Raw genomic sequence first — 22,939 nt, forward strand, 5'->3', positions numbered from 1 at the left:
CCCCCTTGTTGTCTTTAGTTGTCAGTGGGGAATGACTAGCGCTCATCCCCTCCCTTCCCTAGCCAGGGCCAAACGCCAATGAAAGACAAGGCGAGGTTCCTGTGCGGTAATTGGTGTGGAACCAATATAGGGACGTTAGGGAAGACAGGATGATATAAGGTCAGCCTAGGAGGTCTCCACTACCCCCTTTCCAAAGAGTCTGGGCCCCCTTTTCCCCTTTCCCTTCGTGTTGCACTTAGTCTTTCCTATACCTTGCGTGACACCACCAATCTCATATTTATGTCTTAATGACAGGCCAATCATTTTGTGATTCCCAAAAAAAGACAAAATCTTAATCAATTCCATTCTGTTTTATTGAAAAAATATGTGTTCTCAGATTATTATTTTTTTCACAAATGTGAATATGGGAAGCGTTTTATTACAATTTAGAAATGGAAAAGTGCCAACCATCTTGCCTGCTGCACCTAGTTTCCATTTTCTACCTGCAGAATTTCTGAAAATGTTTAAATACCTCCCATAGAAACAAAAAAAACCATTTCTGTAGCTTAATACAACTAATAAGACAGGATGGGGGACGAGGGAGGTGCAGCTGCAGGATCTCAATATCTTCATTTCAGTGAAACAAAATGAAGAAATGTGAGAATGTAGACTTAGAGAGACCAGGAGATCAAAATTTCTAACTGCACTATATCAAATGCACATATCAAGACCTCAGCTGCCTAAGGAGAGACTGAGGTTTGATTTTTATATTCTCTGGCATATCAGTGTCACAGGGCTGTTCAGTTCATCTGAATCATTCACATGAAGCAAGCTCATTATAAAAATAGTCGGACGATCATCTAATGGCTCTTTTTATCTCAAATTCAGCAGAGGTTCCTTCGTAGGGTCTTATGGTGGGAGTAAGTAATAGTTTACGGTGTCCAAAGTGAGAAATCCTGTAGATTCCAGATGCAGCTGATGACGGTATGTGCCACTCAATTGTAGCATTGCTTTCGCCTCCTGTGCCCTTATGCCAGTAATACCTACAGAAATATAAAATCAATGTAAGTGGTTTTATTATTTGAAAACAAAAAAATTTATGAAAAATATTGAGATTTGGGTAAAACTTATTCAGAGTGTATATCTTAGGGTATATAATAAAAGTAATACTTTAAAGGGAACCTGTCACGTGAAAAAAACACTATTACCCTGCAGATACGGGGTTAATCTGCAGGTTAATAGTGTTCTGCACCTGCCTGATGCCGTCACTGACAGCAGCTCAGCATTAGGGCTGGCTGTCAGTCATTTCCACGGGTGCAGTTACAGCCGCCGCTTGAGCGGTGACTGAACCCGTGCCGGCGCCGCCCCCGTAACTGAAACCCGAATGCGACCAGAAGGAATAAAGTTAATTCCCTCTTGGCAGTGGGGGTCTAAGTGCGAGCGCCAGGCAGGCCCATATCTGCAGGTTAATAGCATTTCTTCATGTGACAGGTTCCCTTAAAAATCTCACATCTAAGATGCTTGTATACAGTACATTAGAAGAAAGTTAGGCAAATGCACAGATTTCTTGCTGGGCCACCTGTATATAACAATCTGATGTACTGTATATGTGGTAGATATAAAGGGTAAAGGGTCCTATACACATTAGTCTAATGTCGGCCTAAGCCAATGACATTGACAGGTTCTGCTGACAGTCTAATGTGTATGGGGCACCGGCCAACTAATCGTTGGGAGAGCTGTAGATAGATCATGTCTAACTTCGGACTGCCAACCACTTGGTTCTCACGGAGATAACCGGACAGAATAAATGTTTGTAATCATACAGAACACAGTAGCGCTCGGCCAATGCAAGTGACAGCAATGATGACGATTGGCCAAAGCACTGTTCAGCAGACAGCCATCTAATGTGTATGGCTGGTTTTAGAAAGATTGGGCATGTTGGATTTCAACATGGCTGACCTCTTGTTCCCAATGAAGATAAGTCTGGTAGCCGATTAAGTTCTCCATACACTATGGACAACTATCGGCTCAACCCTATTTTGATGGACAGTTATGTCTCCCAACCCACTTCCCCTAGAAGTGCATACTGGGCTTGGCCAAGTGTCATGTATTCTGGATATGTAGAGGGGGAGTAAGCAGCTGCCAGAAACCTTTGGAGGCAACTTATCTCTGGGAAGAACACAAGGTTTGGCCATTAAAATTCAATCTGTCTGCTCCTTCTCTCACCTTAACAGATGAGGTGCAGGGGCATCCATACACATTAGGTATATGACTGGTCCCCTAAAAATCCCTCCTTTCCCCATTGAAAACACTTACACACCTGGCTGAATCACATACACCCTTCTCACCTTGTCTCCCAGGACGCGTCATTATACACTGTGCGCCAAGCTCCCTCTACATCTTCATACTTTTCTACTTTTAAGTAAGTGTCATCACTCTGAAAGATAAATGTTATTATTAGCCTTACAATAGTTTTATGGGATCACACATTTATTTTAATCCAACAAAATACTTTTGACGTTACATAGAGTTATGTCTAGTGAAGGCCCCAAGGGGGTGATGCATAACACAGGGACTCGAAGACCACCAAAAAAGGATCATTTCACTACCAAAAAAAAAAGTTTAATTTCTCATGGACTAAACCCTCCTCAAGCCCCTGCACTTAGTATACTGCTAAATTAGAATTTTGCTCAAATGACTGCTGTTATTCAGGAAAGAAAAAATACATTTCACTTTGTGCAACTTTACATGACTGGGGAGACCCAGGAACTGTCCAACACAAGCGGAAGGACTATGGGATGGTATAAATTATTACATTTAAATCCTTAAAAGATACATAACAAACTATAACTAATGAAGAATACAGTGGGGAAAACACATGGCCAATTTTGCAAATTTTTAAGTTCTGACCTCTGTAATTGCAAACAAAGGTTTCTGTACCAAATATTAAGTTCTGTTTTTCTATTGTATCAAATACTTATTTCATGCAATAAAATTCAAATTAACTCTGTAAAAATCATACAATGTGATTTTCTGTTTTTTATTTTTAGATTCTGTTTCTCACAGGTGAAATGTACCTTCGATAAAAATTACAGACCTCTCCATTCTTTGTAGATGGGAAACTTGCAAAATCGGCAGTGTATCAAATACTTATTTTCCCCACTGTAACTGCACTCTTTTTTAATTAAATAATTCTTCAAGTATTGCAAAGTTATACATTTTTGGAATATACTCCAATACCTTATTTTGCTTCCTGCTCTTCCAAACACTATGATGTTTCAATGTCAAGAAGCTCCTTTCAGCAAAGAGCCATACACTATAATAAAATAGTCAGTGTACAGGACCTTCCCTGTCTGAGCAGCTCTGCTCCTCACCCTTAGGGCTCATTCAGACTTCCGAATTTCTTGTATTAGTGCTATCTGTGGTTTTCACGGACATCACTCGTACCTGTGATAGGCTATGGGGCCATTCACATGTCTGTGACTTTTTTCACAGAGACATGACTGGCTATGATCCAAGCATCGCATCAAAATCGGCAATGCGAGTCTATGGATCCGTGAACAAAAATCAGACCACACTCGGATGACATCCAATTTTCACGGACTGTTAGACAGGAGAAGGTGGATAAACTTTTTTTTTCTCCACGTATGAGAAAAACTGATGACACTTGAACCACACTCTGATCAAAATAATAGATCCTTTAGTCCCATACATGAGGAAATTGGACGTCTGAATGAGGCCTTAAGGTTCATTCACACATCCGTTATTTTTGCGTATGAGAAAAACAGTCCTAGTGATTTTATTCAGATTTTCATCAGATGTTCATCAGAGTTTCACCGGAGTTTGGTCCGAGTTTCATAAGTTTTTCTATTATGAAAAACAAAAATAGGATCTCTTATTTAACAGTCTGTGAGAAATGGACAGCACTCAGAGTCTGACTTTTACATGGACCTGGACACTAGGACATACCACTAAGTGCACAAAAAAAATAAAATCGGACATGTGGACAGACCCATAGATTATGCTATGTATGGGTTCTCTCCGTGAAAAAAAAACAGATTGAACCCGTATGCCAAAAACGGACGTCTGAATGAGCCCTTATATACTCAAACAGGGGAATTCAACTACACTGACTGTTTTAATACTTTGTATGGCTCTTAGCTGAAAGGAGCATCTTGGCACTGAAATAGTATTGAAATCATTTTTTTCTCCCCTTCTTTCAAGAGCCATTCCGTTTTGATTTTTCCATCAATATAGCCGTATGAGGGCTTGTTTTTTTGCGGGATGAGTTGTTCTTTTGAATGACACTATTGATTTTAAAATTCCAAGTGCAGTTAAATTGCAAAAAAATGTGCAATTCAACAATTGTTTTTTTTTTTTTTTTTATATAATCATGTTCAATATATGGTAAAACTGACCTGCCATTATGATTCCCTAGGTCAGTACGAGTACGCGGATACCAAACATGTATAGGGTTTTTTTTATTTAAGTGATGAAAAAAAATCCAAAATTTGTAAGAGAAAAAATTTTTGCTTATGTCGCCATTTTCTAAGACCTGTAGTGTCTGTAGTGTCTCCATTTTTCGAGATCTGGGGCCGGGTGAGGGCTTATTTTTTTGTGCCCTGAGCTGATGTTTTTATGGATACCATTTTGGGGTAGATACGGTGTTTTGATTTTTTATTGCAATGTTGTGGTTGCCAAAATAGCATAATTCTGGAGACTCGATTTTCTTTCCCATTACGCCATTTATCTATCAGATTAATTGTTTTTATATTTTGATAGATCGACAGTTCTGAGCACAGCAATACCAAATATGTGTATTTTTTTATTGTTTTATTTTCAATGTGGTAAAAGGAAGGTGATTTGAACTTTTGCGCTTCTTTTATTTTTTTCACATTTTTAAACACTTTTTTCACACTTTTTACTGACTTCAGTAATCCCTTTAGGAGACTTGTGGCTGTGATCATCCAATCACCTGTGCTGTACATAGCAGAGCTTCAGCATAATAAAATGCTGGTATCCTGCACCACTGGAGGGAGCTCAAGAGCATACTGAAGACAGACTTATTTCTATCTAATACCTATCCTCACTGGGCTCCCCCTAATATTGGCAGGAAATTTGGAGCTCTGCAACCGAAAACCTGAGGTCTGACCCACTATAAAAATGTAACATAAAATTAATAAGCACACAATTTTTGACATAAAAACAAAATATTATTTTTATTGCAATTATTCCATGGGGGTGATCAGGTAATTTTTGCTCTGTGCATGTGGCCATTAAATCACAAGCTTATCCAATTCGCACATTTGCTGAGACCAGCCTGTTTTCAAATGTTGTAACCATATAATTATCTATATGGTAAAGCTGTTCAAGTGTTCAAGTTGAGCCTATAACCAACGCTGCTATATAATAAAAATGCAGGGATCCTTCTAAAATGATAACATTGTAAATCCACATACCATATATGTCACAGAACTTCTGGGGTTCCCAGCAACAAATGTAACCGAAGCGACTTCACCCTGTGAATATCATCACATAAAAAGAGAGTTTAAAGGGGTAGTCTAGTTTTATATAACTAAAATGTATGCAGCTTCCGAATTTCTCAGCCATGTGAGAAATTCATAATGAACAGACATAGGCCAAATGGGTGTCCATTCTGCAAATCGTACATTTGGAAAGGATATTTCTGTACACTGAGGCCCCTACTGTATTGTAAAATTGGTGACTGCACTTTTTCGCACAAGATTCATGCTTTAGTTTTTTTACATGCAATGGATTATTTTAAAAAGTTTCAACAAAATAAACACGATATTGATTTATCCTAATATACACTGCTCAAAAAAGTAAAGGGAACACTTAAACAACACAATGTAACTCCAAGTCAATAACACTTTTGTGAAATCAACCTGTCCAGTTATGAAGCAACACTGATTGTGAATCAATTTCTGCTGCTGTTGTGCAAATGGAACAGACAACTGGTAGAAATGATAGACAATTAGCAAGATACCCCCTATAAAAGAGTGGTTCTGCAGGTGGTGACCACAAACCATTTCTCTGTTCTTTTTGGCTGTTGTTTTGGTCACTTTTTCATTTAGACATTGCTCTCACCCCTAGAGGTACAGTAGCATGAGGTGGTGTCTACAGTACAACCCACAGAATTTGCTCAGGTAGTGTAGCTCATCCAGGATGGCACATCAATGCGAGCTGTGGCAAGAAGGGTAGCTGTGTCTGTCAGCACAGTGTCCAGAGCATGGAGCAGATACATGGAGACAGACCAGAACACCAGGAGACTTGGAGGGGGCCGTAGGAGGGCAACAACCCAGCAGCAGGAACGCTACCTCACAGGAGGAGCACTGCCAGAGCCCTGCAAAATGACCTCCAGCAGGCCACTAACATCCATGTGTCTTCTCAAACTGTCAGAAACAGACTCCATGAGGGTGGTATGAGGCCCGAGGTCCATAAGTAGGTGTTGTGCTTACAGCCCAACATTGAGCAGGGTGATTGACATTAGTCAGAGAACACCAAAATTGGCAGAATAAACATGGACACCCTGTGCTCTTCATGGATGAGACCAGGTTCACACTGAGCACCTATGACAGACATGACAGTCTAGAGACACCATGGAGAACGTTCTGCTGCCTGCAACATCCTCCAGCATGACCGGTTTGGTAGAGAGTTAGTAATGGTGAGGGGAGGCATTTCTTTGGAGAGCCACACAGCCCTCCATGTGCTAGCCAGAAGTACCAAGACTGCCATTAGGTACCGAGATGAGATCCTCAGACCCATTGTGAGACCATATGTAAGTGCAGTGGGTCCTGGGTTCCTTCTGATGCATGACTTTGCTAGGACTCACGTGGCTGAGGTGTGTCAGCAGTTCCTGCATGATGAAGACAATGATGCTTTGGACTGGCCTGCCCGTTTCCCAGACCTGAATCCAGTCGAGCATATCTGGGACATCATGTCTTGTTCCATCCACCAACGTTGCACCACAGACTGTCCAGGAGTTGACTGATGCTTTAGTCCAGGTCTGTGAGGAGATCCCTAAGGAGAAGATCTGCCTCGTCATCAAAAGCATGCCCAGGCGTTGTAGGGAGGTCATACAGGCACGTGGAGGACACATACACTACTGAGCATCAATTTCCTTGTCTTGAGGTATTTCCACTGACGTTGGATCAGCCTGTGATTTGATTTTCCTCTTTGATTTTGAGTATCATTCCAAATCCAGACCTCCATGGAATATTAATTTTGATTTGCATTGATCATTTTTATGTTTTATTGTTCTCAGCGAAATCCACTATGTAATGAATAAAGATTTGCAACTGAAATATTTCATTCAGTGATCTCTAGGATGTAGTATTTTAGTGTTCCCTTTATTTTTTTGAGCGGTGTACTTTGTTTCAGCTTGTCACAGTTGTCAATATACAGTTTGTGCTTGCAGTCAAAGAATGGAAATATTCTGGACAAAACCATTAGGCTATGTTCCCACATAACATAATTGCTGCATTTTTAACGTTGCATTTTTTTTTGTGCAGAAGATCTGCTGAGTTTAACAGTTCTACCAAAGCGGGTGTGAAAACTCATGGCCACTGTACACTTAAAAGGACTCTGTCAGCACAGAATGACTGTTCAAACCAAGCACAGGCGCTCGGTGCATCATGGTGTGACGAAACATTTACATACTTACTGGTTTTCCCTCTATCTCTGCCCTTCTCTGGCTCCATAAAACCAGAGCTGTTAATCAAAGAGGTTCATAAATCCCAGTGCTTCTGTGCTTAAAAAAGCACTAAAAAAGCTGCATTAAAAACTCATAAAAAAGAGGAAAACGCTGCAAAAAACGCAGTTATCAGAACAGATTGCTATTGCATATTTTGGTGTAGACACCTGCAGAAAAAAAAAACATTGGGGAAAAAATGCAGTATTTTTGCACGTGGGAATATGACCTTACAGTAATAAAGATATATTTATGTATAGGGTTTATACAATATACTCAGCATGGTGAACTAGGTCACTAGGTCTCTAAGTGGTGGAGACTCCAATCCTCGCACTTCCAGCTTAGCACCGCATTACACAAAATAAGAAATCTTCTCAAACTGTTGAAATGAAAACACTAGCAACATACGTACGACAAAAGTGGACATGTGAATGGGGCCTTATATGAAGGTAAAAATCGTTTGGACTTACAGGTAAGTATTGCGGCTCAACATCCACCAGCACACTTCCAAATGTTTTGTCAGCAGGAGCTCTGTCTATAGGAACTGGGGGCAGCAAACTATTAAGATCAGACTCATTAAAAAATGGAGGCTGTGGTCCTCTGGGCAGTTCTGAGACTGTGTCCTAGAAAAGAAAGCAACTGAATAATTATCATGCAATTCCTGTTGTCTGCATTTTTAAAGGAAAAATCAAGGCAACGCTGATATTTAGTACCAGGCCTGTGGGGCTGTGCATGAACAGGTAGTCTATCACTGGTGTCCTTTGATTCCCTGCCATACACAGCCCTCTCCGGTCATGCAGTAAGGGTAAGGGCACACAGCGTCTTTTTCACGCGGGTTCGCACCAAAACCCCCTGAAAAACCACTAACTAAAAACTAAGAATGAACATATGCATTTCTATGTAAAACTGACTTGCTGTTCATATGTTCTGGCTTTAACCACTTCAGGTTTCCTAAGACGTCAAGTGGTTAAAAAAAGTGAGCGGACCATTCTTCGGGCGTCTTCTGTTCTGAAGACACTCTGTATTTTACAATAGTTGATGGGAAAGCTCAAAAGACGCTTGTGTTTCTTCATTGCTGAATGGAATTAAAAAGAAAAAAAAGTCAGAAAAGAGAAACCCCAAAAATGTAGGAAAAATGCTCAAAAAACCTACTGGCGGACAAAAGCGTAAAAAAGGTGCTCAGGAAACAACTAAAAAAATGCTAAAAAAAATTAAATGGGAGAAAAATACTGACGTTTCCTAGAGCGTCTTTCTCAGAAAAAACTCAGCGAATTCACAGACCTGGTGCAAAGTGCACTGCTTACCTCAAAAATCTGCCATAGACACCTTAATAAGTTGCAATATTTTTGCGTAATTCGACAGTTTACACACCAGTCCTGCCAGTTATGCCAATATGGGTGTGGCATGGACAGATCGGTCTGTCGAAGCTGGCACAGCTGCTGAAGTCTCCGTTTATTGTTGCGGCTGTATATCCCCTCCAGACCTCCTCCCAAGGCCAGGCTGGTGGGGTTGGACATGGTAGCATCTGAAACCTGCTGTCTATGCCTCACTTATGGTCCGCTGGGTCTGTCTATATGCCTCCCAGGTTGTGGAGCCCTTGGACGGTGTCTGCAAACACCTGTCCCCTGCAGCTCCCCCAGATCCGCTGGGCTGAGCAGTATCCCACTGTTGCCACCAATATGTGGAGACACGTGGGTCTCCCACGGGCATAATACTACTCAGACAACACAGGGTGAGGGTAATACTTTATTGAACCACCAAACAAACAATAACATATAGAACAGTCCCAGCAAATACACAAGATGGTGCAAGTTACAGGGTCTCACCCTTCTGCTGGTCCACCAGGAATAGAGAAGTAAGATATATGGCCAGGTAATCAGATTGTCCCAACCTGGATTTCTTCATAATGTCTCTGAGAGTTCAGCAATGGTCAATAGATGAGATCAGTATTCCTGCAGCTGAGGCCGTGGTTCCCTAAGCTAACATCCTGTACAGTCTAAATCTGTGTTGCTCTTGATGGAGCCATGTGTGCTGGTTGCTGTTCTGAAGAGTCTCTCAATCTGACGAGTCTCACATGGCTGTAATTTTGTAAAGGTGTTTGTCATCATTCACAGGACAGGGGGAGAGGTGGCAGGGGTTCATGTCTCATTGTTTGAGCATTTAATCAATTTGCATAGTTTGTCTGCAGATCAACAAAACTAGATGGCCTGGTTCAATATGTAATTAGAATATTTGCAAACATCATTGTTCCATGCCCCTCAGTCACTGTCCTTCTTAACCAACCCCAAAAAAACACATAAATTCAAAAGTCAACATAAAGATAATAGTGTATTTCTCCTGGCCTACTGAATTTAGAAGTCTGGATGTTTAAGAAATGCCGTGTTGTCACAATTAGTTTTTACCATTATAAAGTAATACCTCCTAATGGTGCAAGCCCCAAAATTGGGAGACATATACGCTAACACCCATTGATAACATTATGGTAACATATAATTCCAGAATCAGAAAGGAAACTAGCTAAAATTGATGAGAAGTCATAAATCAAATATAATCAGATGGCATCAATATAAAGATGGTTATGAATACAGGTAATAACAGAAATTAGTTTAACAATAAGGGGATGTACAGTAAACCATTGCGTTAGAGTCACCATATAAGTCGTTTCGTCATATTCACTAAAACTGGCCATTTTGACGTTTGTTCATGTATTCTACCAATGCAGAGTTCACACGTCACTATATGGAGATATCTGTGTCTACATGGACAATTATCCCATATTCACCAGTATTAAACAAAAATTATGGGCAAGCTAGATGTCAATAAACATTCAAGTCACAAGTTGCACACTTTATCTGTGTCGATACGGGGATGATTATACTTAGACCTGCTCAACTTTTCACTCCTGTATTACTAAATAAAATCCTAAGATGACCACCAGAGAGCATAAATGTACCCTGATTGGTAACAGGTGTGAAATTGTAAGGATGTAGGACTGTGCTGTAGCACTCCTACCCCTGAAGACACAAATCGCGTTGTGTGTGAATAGTGTCATGCTTCTTTGTAAATATTGTGTCATGTGAATTGTGTTATAATGTATAATGTAAGGTATTGTAGTGTATAGGATAGGTAGTATAGGTAGTGACGTTAGGGAAAGATACAGTTAATGTTTGGGATTAGTCCATATTGGGAGGGGCTTAGTGTTAGGGTAAGTGACTGCTTCCAGTAGTTAGGGAGTTCAGGTTTGGAGAGTCAACTGAGGAGTGCTGGCAAAAAAGGGTGAACCATAGAAAAGGAGACTTAAGGTCAAGGACAGCGAGTTCTTAAAAAAGTAACTGGCTAGTCATGGTGGCCTTCCGGAGAAGGGTCCGTGGGTAGGATGCCTAATCTCGAACCCCTGAGCTTGCAATGCTGAATGTAATGTGTCTAAACAGGCCTGAGTTTGTGGGACTAGTTTGGGTCCCGAGCGGTAGATCCAGGTCACCAGTATTGGAAGAAATACGACGTGGAATATCTGGGTGAGAAGAGAGACTCGCTGATCAGAACTGTGACATTCAGGCTGGGTTGTGGAGACGTAGTATTAAACAGTGTGTCTGCAAAGCCCTGGAGTGGAACTACAGAGGAAGGACATGGTGTGAAGGGAAATGCTTTATACTGTAGAGGAAACGTCCATAAGACTGTCGTTCAAACATAGAGTCTTTACTGAGTGATAATTTAGCAAAGGTTTGTACAGTCTCCTTTATTGAACTGTGGAACCTATGATCCTGGCCAGCCCACACCAAAAACTACATGCGGCCTGCACGGGCGTGATGCCCTCACAGCACAAGTCCACGCACCCAGCCAGGACACACAGTTTCATGTAGCACACTGGGGCGTAAAAGTAGACGAGTGCCTCGCCCCCAGCTACCGCCCCGCGCCGCGCTACAGTAACATGAAGAAAAGCTCCTGCATCTTCACTCCTGGGTTTTCTAGAAGATTTTATAGTTGCAGAGGTGATAGTAAGTATAGCAAGCCAATGGTCACATATTCAGTATTCAGATGGGAAGTCCACACCTTGGTCCTGACAGAATCTGCTAACTTTCCTCAGTTAATGCATACGAAACTGTGAATCTGTGCAACTCTCATTGACAAAAATCTGGTAAAAAACAACACTTAAAAAATGCAACTGTATAAACTGACTTTGATGCAAAACAACAAACTTCCATTACCTCTGCAATTGCTTTCGCCAGACCTCTGAACTGCTGTATGTAAGCAGAAAGAGTGTGCGGCCCATAAATAGTAGATGCGGCCTCGTATCTTTGAGCCTGTAATCAGAAAAACAAGTGTGTTGACATTATCAATTGGGGGTGAACTCGGTCATTAGCATTCCAGAGACAATTACTGATAAATTATTTACATAGAAAATGTATTACTCCACATTTATGGTTCTGATCAAAGTTTATTCTGCAGTAGAAGCAGAAGATGACAATGCAAAAATACACCAACAAAAACTGAGAAATTAAAGGATTTTACAGGATTAGGGGAAAAAAATTTTTTTTTCTAGAAACAGCGCCTCTTTCTCCACAGGATTAGGTTGAGCTGCAATATGAAATCTATACAAAAGGAGATAATTTTTTAGACTTCTAGAAAAACCTTCTATAACAATGCTAAAAACAGAAACAAGAACAAAAAATTAGATCCCAGCAATTCCTTACATTCTTCATTTATCCAATTTTTTTCCAATTAAAGTTAAAACTTAAATTACAGTTAAGAAAATTTCTCAGTGTGTCCCATGAAACCTACTACTGTATCTTTTTTTCCCTGTCCTATATTTGACAGCAAGACAACTGACTGCAGCAGGAGCGCTCCCCCCTCTGCCTTATCTGCAGTAGGACACAAATTATTTAGGCCCCACCCAACTGACTAAGTTATACCCGTCAGTCCTCTAACAATTGAAAAAGGAAAAGATCAGCAGAAACTGAATCCTCGTGTTTTCTGTGGATTTTCTACAAATCTGTTGGTTTTCGTGTTCCTCTAAATTGTGATTACATATAGGCAATTATGTCTCTAATAGTGTTGAGCGATACCTTCCGATATCAGGAAATATCGTATCGGATTGGATCGGGCCGATACCCAAAAAGTATCGGATATCGCCGATTCCGATACCGGAAACCAATGCAAGTCAATGGGACACAAATATTGGAATGAAAATAAACCCTTTCTTTCCTTGTAGGTTAATTCTACATGAAGGAAAACAACTAAGAATAATGTAGAATGACATGAAAAGCCGGCAATTCATCAGCGGCATACACCGGTACCCGACAATTTACAACAGAAAGAATAGAGCTTCACACATAGATTAGATAGATAGAAACATGTCAGTCACATATATATGAAGTACAGTGACAGTGTTGCTTACTGTACTTGTCATTTAGTGTAAAGGATTTATTAAAAAAAATATTAGTGTTTTCGTGCACCGTCTCTTTAAAAAAGCCGGCCGGCAATTCAGCAGCGGTACCCGACAATTTATAACAGACAGAATAGAGCTTCACACATAGATTAGATAGATAGAAACATGTCAGCCACATATATAAGAAGTACAGTGACAGTGTTGCTTACTGTACTTGTCATTTAGTGTAAAGGATTTATTTAAAAAAATAATAGTGTTTTCATGCACCGTCTCTTTAAGAAAGCCGGCCGGCAATTCAGCATCTGTACCCGACAATTTAGAATAGAAAGAATAGAGAATCACACATAGATTAGATAGATAGAAACATGTCAGTCACATATATATGAAGTACAGTGACAGTGTTGCTTACTGTACTTGTCATTTAGTGTAAAGGATTTATTAAAAAAAATATTAGTGTTTTCGTGCACCGTCTCTTTAAAAAAGCCGGCCGGCAATTCAGCAGCGGTACCCGACAATTTATAACAGACAGAATAGAGCTTCACACATAGATTAGATAGATAGAAACATGTCAGTCACATATATATGAAGTACAGTGACAGTGTTGCTTACTGTACTTGTCATTTAGTGTAAAGGATTTATTTAAAAAAATAATAGTGTTTTCATGCACCGTCTCTTTAAGAAAGCCGGCCGGCAATTCAGCATCTGTAGCCGACAATTTAGAATAGAAAGAATAGAGAATCACACATAGATTAGATAGATAGAAACATGTCAGTCACATATATAAGAAGTACAGTGATAGTGTTGGTTACTGTACTTGTCATTTAGTGTTAAAATAAAGGATTTATTTAAAAAAAAATTGGCGTGGGGTTCCCCTTAATTTTAGGCTCTAGCGGAGGTTAAGCAGACAGCTGGGGCAAATGTTTGAAGCCTGGGAAGGGGGTAATACCCACGGAGCTTCCCAGGCTACTAATATCAGCCCCCAGCTGAACACCTAGCCTTTACTAGCTATTAAAATGGGGGAACCCCCCCAAAAAAAATAACGTGGGGTCCCCCCTAATTTAATAGCTAGCACAGGCTAGGCAGACAGCTGGGGGCTGATATTAATAGCCCAGGAAGGGTGCCATGAATATTGGCCCCCTCCCAGGCTAGAAACACCAGCCGTCAGCCGCCCCAGAAATGGCGCATCCATAGGATGCGCCAATTCTGGCACTTAGCCTCGCTCTTCCACGCTGCCCTGGTGCGGTGGCAGGGGGTAATAGGGTTGGGGTTGATGTCAGCTTATAATGCCAGCTGACATCAAGCCCAGGTTAGTAATGGAGAGGCGTCTATAAGACACCCCCATTACTAACCCCATAGTCAAAGTTAAAAGAAAACACAAACACCCAGAATAAAGTCCTTTAATTGAAATAAAGACACAATTCTTTATTGTTCTAAATTAAACCATACTTACCATCACGCCCATTCCAGCTGAAGCCAACGATCTCCTGCAATAAAAGTAAAATAATAAAGCAACCTCATCCTTACCTTTCCATGGTTCCCACGACAGCTTCAGCTCTGCTACATCGAGATGACAGGCTGGACCGCAGCAGAACGCTGCCATCCAGCCTGTCATCCCGCAGACACTGAGAAGCGCAGGCATGCTTGCGCTCCTCAGTGTCTCTCTGTGACGTCATCCAGATGAGCCGAGTTCATGTCCAATGAACTCAGCTCACCTCATGCACGTCACTGACAGCGTGGGAAAATTCTCCTGCACTCAGCGCTTCAGCGTGAGAATTCTCCCACGCTGTCAGTGACATACATGAGGTGAGGTCATGTCCAATGAACTCAGCTCACCTCATGCACGTCACTGACAGCGTGGGAAAATTCTCACGCTGAAGTGCTGAGTGCAGGAGAATTTTCCCACGCTGTCAGTGACGTACATGAGGTGAGCTGAGTTCATTGGACATGACCTCGGCTCATCTGGATGCCGTCACAGCCAGACACTGAGGAGTGGAAGTATGCCTGCGCTTCTCAGTGTCTGCGGGATGACAGGATGGATGGCAGCGTTCTGCTGCGGTCCAGCCTGTCATCTCGATGTAGCAGAGCTGAAGCTGTCGTGGGAGCCATGGAAAGGTAAGGATGATGTTGCTTTACTATTTTACTTTTATTGCAGGAGATCGTTGGCTTCAGCTGGAATGGGCGTGATGGTAAGTATGGTTTAATTTAGAACAATAAAGAATTGTGTGTTTATTTCAATTAAAGGACTTTTTTCTGGGTGTTGTGTTTTTTTAAATACTTTACTAGAAATTCATGGTGGTCATGTCTAATATTGGCGTGACCCCATGAATTTCGGGCTTAGGGCCAGCTGATAATGCCAAGCTGGCCTTAACCCCTTTATTACCCAGTGAGCCACCGCACCAGGGCCCTGGATGAGTTGGGTACAGCGCCAGAAGATGGCGCTTCTATGAACGCGCCATTTTCTGGGGCGGCTGCGGACTGCAATTTGCAGCGGGGGTGGCCCAGAAAGCTTGGGTCTCCCTGCGCTGCGGATTCCAGCCCCCAGCTGCCTAGTTGTATCTGGCTGGGCACAAAAATAGGGCGAAGCCCCACGCATTTTTTTTTTAAATTATTTCATGAAATTCATGGAATAATTAAGAAAAAAAGGGCTTCCCTATATTGTTGTGTCCAACCAGGTACAAATAGGCAGCTGGTGGTTGGGGGCAGCCCGTTCCTGCCTGCTGTACCTGGCTGGACACAAATATAGTGCGAAGCCCCACGTCAATTTTTTTTTAATTATTTCATGAAATAATTTTTTTTAAAAAGGGCTTCCTTATATTGTTGTGTCCGGCCAGGTACAAATAGGCAGCTGGTGGTTGGGGGCAGCCTGTTCCTGCCTGCTGTACCTGGCTGGACACAAATATAGGGCGAAGGCCCACGTCAATTTTTTTTAAAATAAATCCTTTATTTTAACACTAAATGACATTTGAGGAGTTAATAAAGATGCAGTCCCTAAATTATTATTTATTTTTTAATTAATTTTTCCCAAAACTTTTGACGTGGGCTTCGCCATATTTTTGTATGCCAGCCAGGTACAGCATCCAGCTTCTATGAACGCGCCATTTTCCGGGGCGGCTGCGGACTGCAATTTGCAGCGGGTGGGGCCCAGAAAGCTTGGGCCTCCCTGCGCTGCAGATTCCAGCCCCCAGCTGCCTAGTTGTACCTGGCTGGACACAAAAATAGGGAGAAGCTTCACGTATTTTTTTTTTTTAATTATTTCATGAAATTCATGAAATAATTAAAAAAAAGTGATGTGGGGCTTCGCCCTATATTTGTGTCCAGTCAGGTACAGCAGGCAGGAACAGGCTGCCCCCAACCACCAGCTGCCTATTTGTACCTAGCCGGACACAACAATATAGGGAAGCCCTTTTTTTCTTAATTATTCCATGAATTTCATGAATTTAAAAAAAAAAAACGTGGAGCTTCCCACTATTTTTGTGTCCAGCCAGGTACAACTAGGCAGCTGGGGGCTGGAATCTGCAGCGCAGGGAGGCCCAAGCTTTCTGGGCCCCACCCGCTGCAAATTGCAGTCCGCAGCCGCCCCGGAAAATGGCGCGTTCATAGAAGCGCCATCTTCTGGCGCTGTACCCAACTCATCCAGGGCCCTGGTGCGGTGGCTCACTGGGTAATAAAGGGGTTAAGGCCAGCTTGGCATTATCAGCTGGGCCTAAGCCCGAAATTCATGGGGTCACGCCAATATTAGACATGACCACCATGAATTTCTAGTAAAGTATTTAAAAAAAACACAAACACCCAGAAAAAAGTCCTTTAATTGAAATAAACACACAATTCTTTATTGTTCTAAATTAAACCATACTTACCATCACGCCCATTCCAGCTGAAGCCAACGATCTCCTGCAATAAAAGAAAAATAATAAACCAACCTCATCCTTACCTTTCCATGGCTCCCACGACGGCTCCAGCTCTGCTACATCGAGATGACAGGCTGGACCGCAGCAGAACGCTGCCATCCAGCCTGTCATCCCGCAGACACTGAGAAGCGCAGGCATACTTCCACTCCTCAGTGTCTGGCTGTGACGGCATCCAGATGAGCCGACAATGAACTCGGCTCACCTCATGTACGTCACTGACAGCGTGGGAGAATTCTCCTGCACTCAGCGCTTCAGCGTGAGAATTTTCCCACGCTGTCAGTGACGTGCATGAGGTGAGGTCATGTCCAATGAACTCGGCGCACCTCATGCACGTCACTGACAGCGTGGGAAAATTCTCACGCTGAAGCGCTGAGTGCAGGAGAATTTTCCCACGCTGTCAGTGACGTGCATGAGGTGAGCTGAGTTCATTGGACATGACCTCGGCTCATCTGGATGCCGTCACAGCGAGACACTGAGGAGCGCAAGCATGCCTGCGCTTCTCAGTGTCTGCGGGATGACAGGCTGGATGGCAGCGTTCTGCTGCGGTCCAGCCTGTCATCTCGATGTAGCAGAGCTGAAGCTGTCCTGGGAACCATGGAAAGGTAAGGATGAGGTTGCTTTATTATTTTACTTTTATTGCAGGAGATCGTTGGCTTCAGCTGGAATGGGCGTGACTGTAAGTATGGTTTAATTTAGAACAATAAAGAATTGTGTCTTTATTTCAATTAAAGGACTTTTTTCTGGGTGTTTGTGTTTTTTTTAAATACTTTACTAGAAATTCATGGTGGTCATGTCTAATATTGGCGTGACCCCATGAATTTCGGGCTTAGGGCCAGCTGATAATGCCAAGCTGGCCTTAACCCCTTTATTACCCAGTGAGCCACCGCACCAGGGCCCTGGATGAGTTGGGTACAGCGCCAGAAGATGGCGCTTCTATGAACGCGCCATTTTCCGGGGCGGCTGCGGACTGCAATTTGCAGCGGGTGGGGCCCAGAAAGCTTGGGCCTCCCTGCGCTGCGGATTCCAGCCCCCAGCTGCCTTGTTGTACCTGGCTGGACACAAAAATAGGGCGAAGCCCCACGTATTTTTTTTTTTTATTATTTCATGAAATTCATGGAATAATTAAGAAAAAAAGGGCTTCCCTATATTGTTGTGTCCGGCTAGGTACAAATAGGCAGCTGGTGGTTGGGGGCAGCCCGTTCCTGCCTGCTGTACCTGACTGGACACAAATATAGGGCGAAGCCCCACATAATTTTTTTTTAATTATTTCATGAATTTCCTGAAATAATTAAAAAAAAATTGACGTGGGGCTTTGCACTATATTTGGGTCCAGCCAGGTACAGCAGGCAGGAACGGGCTGCCCCCAACCACCAGCTGCCTATTTGTACCTGGTTGGACACAACAATATAGGGAAGCCCTTTTTTTCTTAATTATTCCATGAATTTCATGAAATAATTAAAAAAAAAAAAAACGTGGAGCTTCTCCCTATTTTTGTGTCCAGCCAGGTACAACTAGGCAGCTGGGGGCTGGAATCTGCAGCGCAGGGAGGCCCAAGCTTTCTGCCCCCCCCCCCCCCGCTGAAAATTGCAGTCCGCGGCCGCCCCGGAAAATGGCGCGTTCATAGAAGCTGGATGCTGTACCTGGCTGGCATACAAAAATATGGCGAAGCCCACGTCAAAAGTTTTGGGAAAAATTAATTAAAAAATAAATAATAATTTAGGGACTGCATCTTTATTAACTCCTCAAATGTCATTTAGTGTTAAAATAATGGATTTATTTAAAAAAAAAATGGCGTGGGATCCCCCATAATTTTAGTCTCTAGCGGAGGTTAAGCAGACGGCTGGGGCAGATGTTTGAAGCCTGGGAAGGGGGTAAAACCCACGGAGCTTCCCAGGCTACTAATATCAGCCCCCAGCTGAATACCTAGCCTTTACTAGCTATTAAAATGGGGGACCCCCCCCAAAAAAATGACGTGGGGTCCCCCCTATTTTAATAGCTAGCAAAGGCTAGGCAGACAGCTGGGGGCTGATATTAATAGCCCAGGAAGGGTGCCATGAATATTGGCCCCCTCCCAGGCTAGAAACACCAGTCGTCAGCCGCCCCAGAAATGGCGCATCCATAGGATGCGCCAACTCTGGCACTTAGCCTCGCTCTTCCACGCTGCCCTGGTGCGGTGGCAGGGGGTAATAGTGGTGGGGTTCATGTCAGCGCCAGCTGCCATGAAGCCCAGGTTAGTAATGATGGGCGTCTATAAGACACCCCCATTACTAACCTACAAAGTGTTAAAAAGAAAAAACACACTACACCCAGAAAAAAATAATTTATTTGAAATAAAACACAATTTTATTTAATTCTTAGTTTACTAAAAATAATAGTTACCTGTCCACGTTCCTGCGTTGATCTCCCATGCACAGCTGTCACATCTGGAGATGGTGACAGCTGTGCATGGCTGCTGTAAGCTCACGCTGCCGGGAACACGTCCGCTCCCGGCAGCGGGAGCCACTGACTGAGGTCACCGGAGTGCATTCAGGCAGCGCAGCTCCGGAGACCTCCTTTACGGCACTGCTGTACCGTGGGAATTTCTCACGATACAGCAGGGCCGTAAAGGAGCTAACCGGAGCAGCGCTGCCTGAACTCCGGTGAACCCTTACGGCCCCGTCATTCTAGCGGCGGCAGCGGTTCAGAGCGGTCACATTCTATGTGGCTGCTCTGAACTGGAGATCTTCGTGGGACACTCGTGGACTGCTACGGAGGGGTAAGGATAAGGTTGTGGTTTATTATTTTATATTTTATTACAGGAGATCGATGGCTTCGGGGAATTAGGTGTCTTGGTGAGTATAGGTGTAGTTTTTTATTTTTTACTTTATTTTAGGTGGCGATCGGCGGGGACAGGTAATGTATGAACTAATTTCTTTTAGGTAACCACTGGCCACCAATGACATGTATTTAACATTTATTGGGGACACAGTAGGGCAATTTAAATAGCAGGATCAGTCTGATGGGAACTACTGCTCCCATCGAGCTGATCCTGCTGGCAGGAGTGGACGGGGGACAGACATAGGCCGATGGGAGTAGTAGTGTCACATCGGCCTATGTCTGCCTGCACGCACACACTCGTAGACATCGCACAGACACCGCGCACACACACCCGCACAGACACCGCACACACTCGCAGACATCGCACAGACACCGCGCACACCCGCACAAACATCGCGCACACACCCCGCACACACACCCCGCACACACACTAATCATGACGGTCTGATCGTCTGGGAGGTGAGGCTGACCTGTGCGGCCGTGGGAAAGTTCATGTGAGTTCATGCAGTCAAGCATGAACTCACATGAACCCTCTGAGGGCACCGCGGCTAATTCAAATGAACAGCTGATCGGCATCAGCTGATACCTCAGCTGTTCATTTGAAATAACCGGCGGGAAAGCGCAGCACAGAACGGGAAAGCCGGCGGTGAAGTCTTTTCACTGCCGGCTTCCCCGCCCGGGTCCTTCACTCCCCGCTCCTTGGAGCTGCGCTCCCCGCCCGGTCTTAACTTACGATCGGGATGGGAGGTGGCGAGGGGAGCGGAGGATCGGGGTGGGAGGCTGCGGGGAAGCAGTATGGGGCTGTGTGATTGTTTAAAAGCCGGCGGCTTTATACCGCGCGCCGGCTTTTAAACAATCAGGAGAATTCTCCCCCGCTGGGATGGCATTCTGATGACAGGCTGGATCGCGCTGCCATCCAACTTGTCATCCTTCACAGACACTGCAGAGCGCAGGCATTATGGGAACTTCCGATTCCGGTATCCGATATTGTAAAAGTATCGGAATTAAGTATCGGAATTCCGATACCGCGAATATCGGCCGATACCCGATATTACAGTATCGGAATGCTCAACACTAGTCTCTAACCTTTATTTTGCTTTATAGGCTTCCTAAATGTTAAATAACCTAAATTTCAAAATATTATTTTTATGACAGCCATCTCTTAAGATTGGTGACTTTAAAGGAGAAGATAAAACTAATGGCACAGTCCATGTGGATCTTTAAAGACAACCACAAGCCATCCCAATGTTGCCAAAAAGTTCCCTCTTATGCTCTCCCTCAAAGAAGTATTACTCATTTTTGAGAGTGAGTGAAGGCTTCTTCGCTAGTGGTCCCAGCTTTGGTGACTAGGTCACTCAAAGGTCATAATATAATACCCTACATGAGCTAAAATAAACTTCTGATCTAAGTATGTATATTTTTATGGATTATGGAAGCAAGAGGCATGGATATGTCAAGGAGGAAACAAGTTTAAAGAGGTTGTCCATTACTTTTACATTGATGGCCTATCCTTAGGATAGGTCATCAATGTCTGGTTGGCCGGGATCCAACCCCCGGCATCCCTGCCGATCAGCTGTTGTTGGTGTCGGTGGCGGTGGTGGCTGGCCAGAAGTACTAAGTTGCTCCGTCTACTTGTAGTGGCTGCCAAAGGGTAGTGCACATCTGCCTCCTATTCAAATCAACAGCAGGCGTATGTGCAGTACCCTGCGGCAGCCACTACAAGTAGACACTGCAGCTCGGCAAGTAAGTACTTCCAGCCAGCGGCTGCCGCCACCGAAACCGAAGACAGCTGATTGGCTGGGGTGCAGGGTGTCGGACCCCGACCAATAAGGCATTGATAACCTATACTAAGGATAGGCCATCAATGTAAAAGTAATGGACAACCCCTTTAAGAACAGCTCGTTTATAGACCTGAATTGGCTGTTTTTGTTAAAGATAGAAAAAATGAGAGAAAAATCAGCAATTAATGAGTTAAATCAAATCACTTTCTAGTTATGCTAATATCAGAAGTGTGACTAAATCTTAGTATTTACATGAAAATGAGGTTTATTATCAGTAATAGTGAAGATAGCTGTTCACACAGTTCATGTGGTGCAAGAATATGGCCAATCTAAAAAACACAGCCTAATAAGTGACACATCCTGGAATCAGGCTCTCTTGTCCCAGATTAAATAGCAAAAACCTGCAGATTCTTTTTAAATCGACATGATATAGCATTACTATATTGTTATTGGCTTCTCAGCTATTTTGATTTGATACAAAAATAATTTTAATTTATACAGAAATGTATAATTGTTATGTAACGCCAACCATCTATGTAAATATGTGATTTATGCATGCATTGCATGCAGAGACTTACAGCATTTTATAAAAAGGGGATGGTCATTCTGGACAAAAAAGATGGACTTTATCTAAAACAGGAGCAACAAATAATTGGATCATACAAAGAGAAGTACAAAGTTGTAATGTAAGGTATTTCAGTTCATTTTCTATCTTAAAGGACAGAGACAACATATACTGTATGATTGGTCCATAAGTGATTGTCGCCCCCCAGAAGAATGGTTTTAATTACCTGATATTCTTCAAATGTTGTAACATAATGTGTATATACATTGCTAAGCCCAGAAACAACCACACTGATGTCCTTGGCACCTGTTGGATCCAGTTCCTACAAACATAAGTTCAAACTAATGTAAAAGTAAGAAAACATTTTAAGGAAGGTTTCCAATGATAGAAAGTCATGACGTATCTGTAGGATTTGTAGGATGTGCCAAAATGTTCTAATAATAGAAGGTCCAATGGCCGCACCGATCCTTCCTGTACAGAAATCTACCCACTGAGCCGGGAAGTGCAACACCATTCCCTTATAGGAACTACGCCATATCACAGGCAAAAGCGAACTTGGAATACACCTTTAAATCGTTATGTATTATTAAACAAATTTTAAATGGTGCGTAATATACTTTGTTTATATTCTTCGATATAAATATGATTACCATGTACGTCTTTAGTCTAGTAGATAGGTTGCAGGGGTCTATACAAGTACATTGGCTTTACATTTCTCGCTGTGTTGTTCATAATGTGACCGTACACCTTAGATAACAGTTGTGCCAATAGCTAATGCTTTTAATTTACCTA

The 22,939-nt window shown here is 42.8% G+C and overlaps 1 protein-coding gene across 1 annotated transcript in view; it reads right to left on the minus strand.

Annotated features, from left to right (window-relative positions):
- Positions 1–331: 331 nt before the first annotated feature.
- ASAH2 (N-acylsphingosine amidohydrolase 2) overlaps positions 332–22,939 on the minus strand; it is a 116,155-nt gene continuing 93,547 nt past the window's right edge. Inside the window, exons 16-21 of the mRNA XM_073685497.1 lie at positions 22,374–22,469; positions 11,896–11,991; positions 8,161–8,313; positions 5,439–5,498; positions 2,328–2,416; positions 332–1,022 (exon numbers count right to left, since the gene is read on the minus strand). Coding sequence (XP_073541598.1) covers positions 836–1,022; positions 2,328–2,416; positions 5,439–5,498; positions 8,161–8,313; positions 11,896–11,991; positions 22,374–22,469 — 681 coding nt within the window. The 3' untranslated portion in view covers positions 332–835. The remainder of the gene's footprint in view (positions 1,023–2,327; positions 2,417–5,438; positions 5,499–8,160; positions 8,314–11,895; positions 11,992–22,373; positions 22,470–22,939) is intronic.

This window comes from Phyllobates terribilis, unplaced genomic scaffold (assembly GCF_046119375.1).
Source record: "Phyllobates terribilis strain yellow unplaced genomic scaffold, ASM4611937v1 Scaffold_5__5_contigs__length_657084704, whole genome shotgun sequence".
Lineage (NCBI taxonomy): Eukaryota > Metazoa > Chordata > Amphibia > Anura > Dendrobatidae > Phyllobates > Phyllobates terribilis.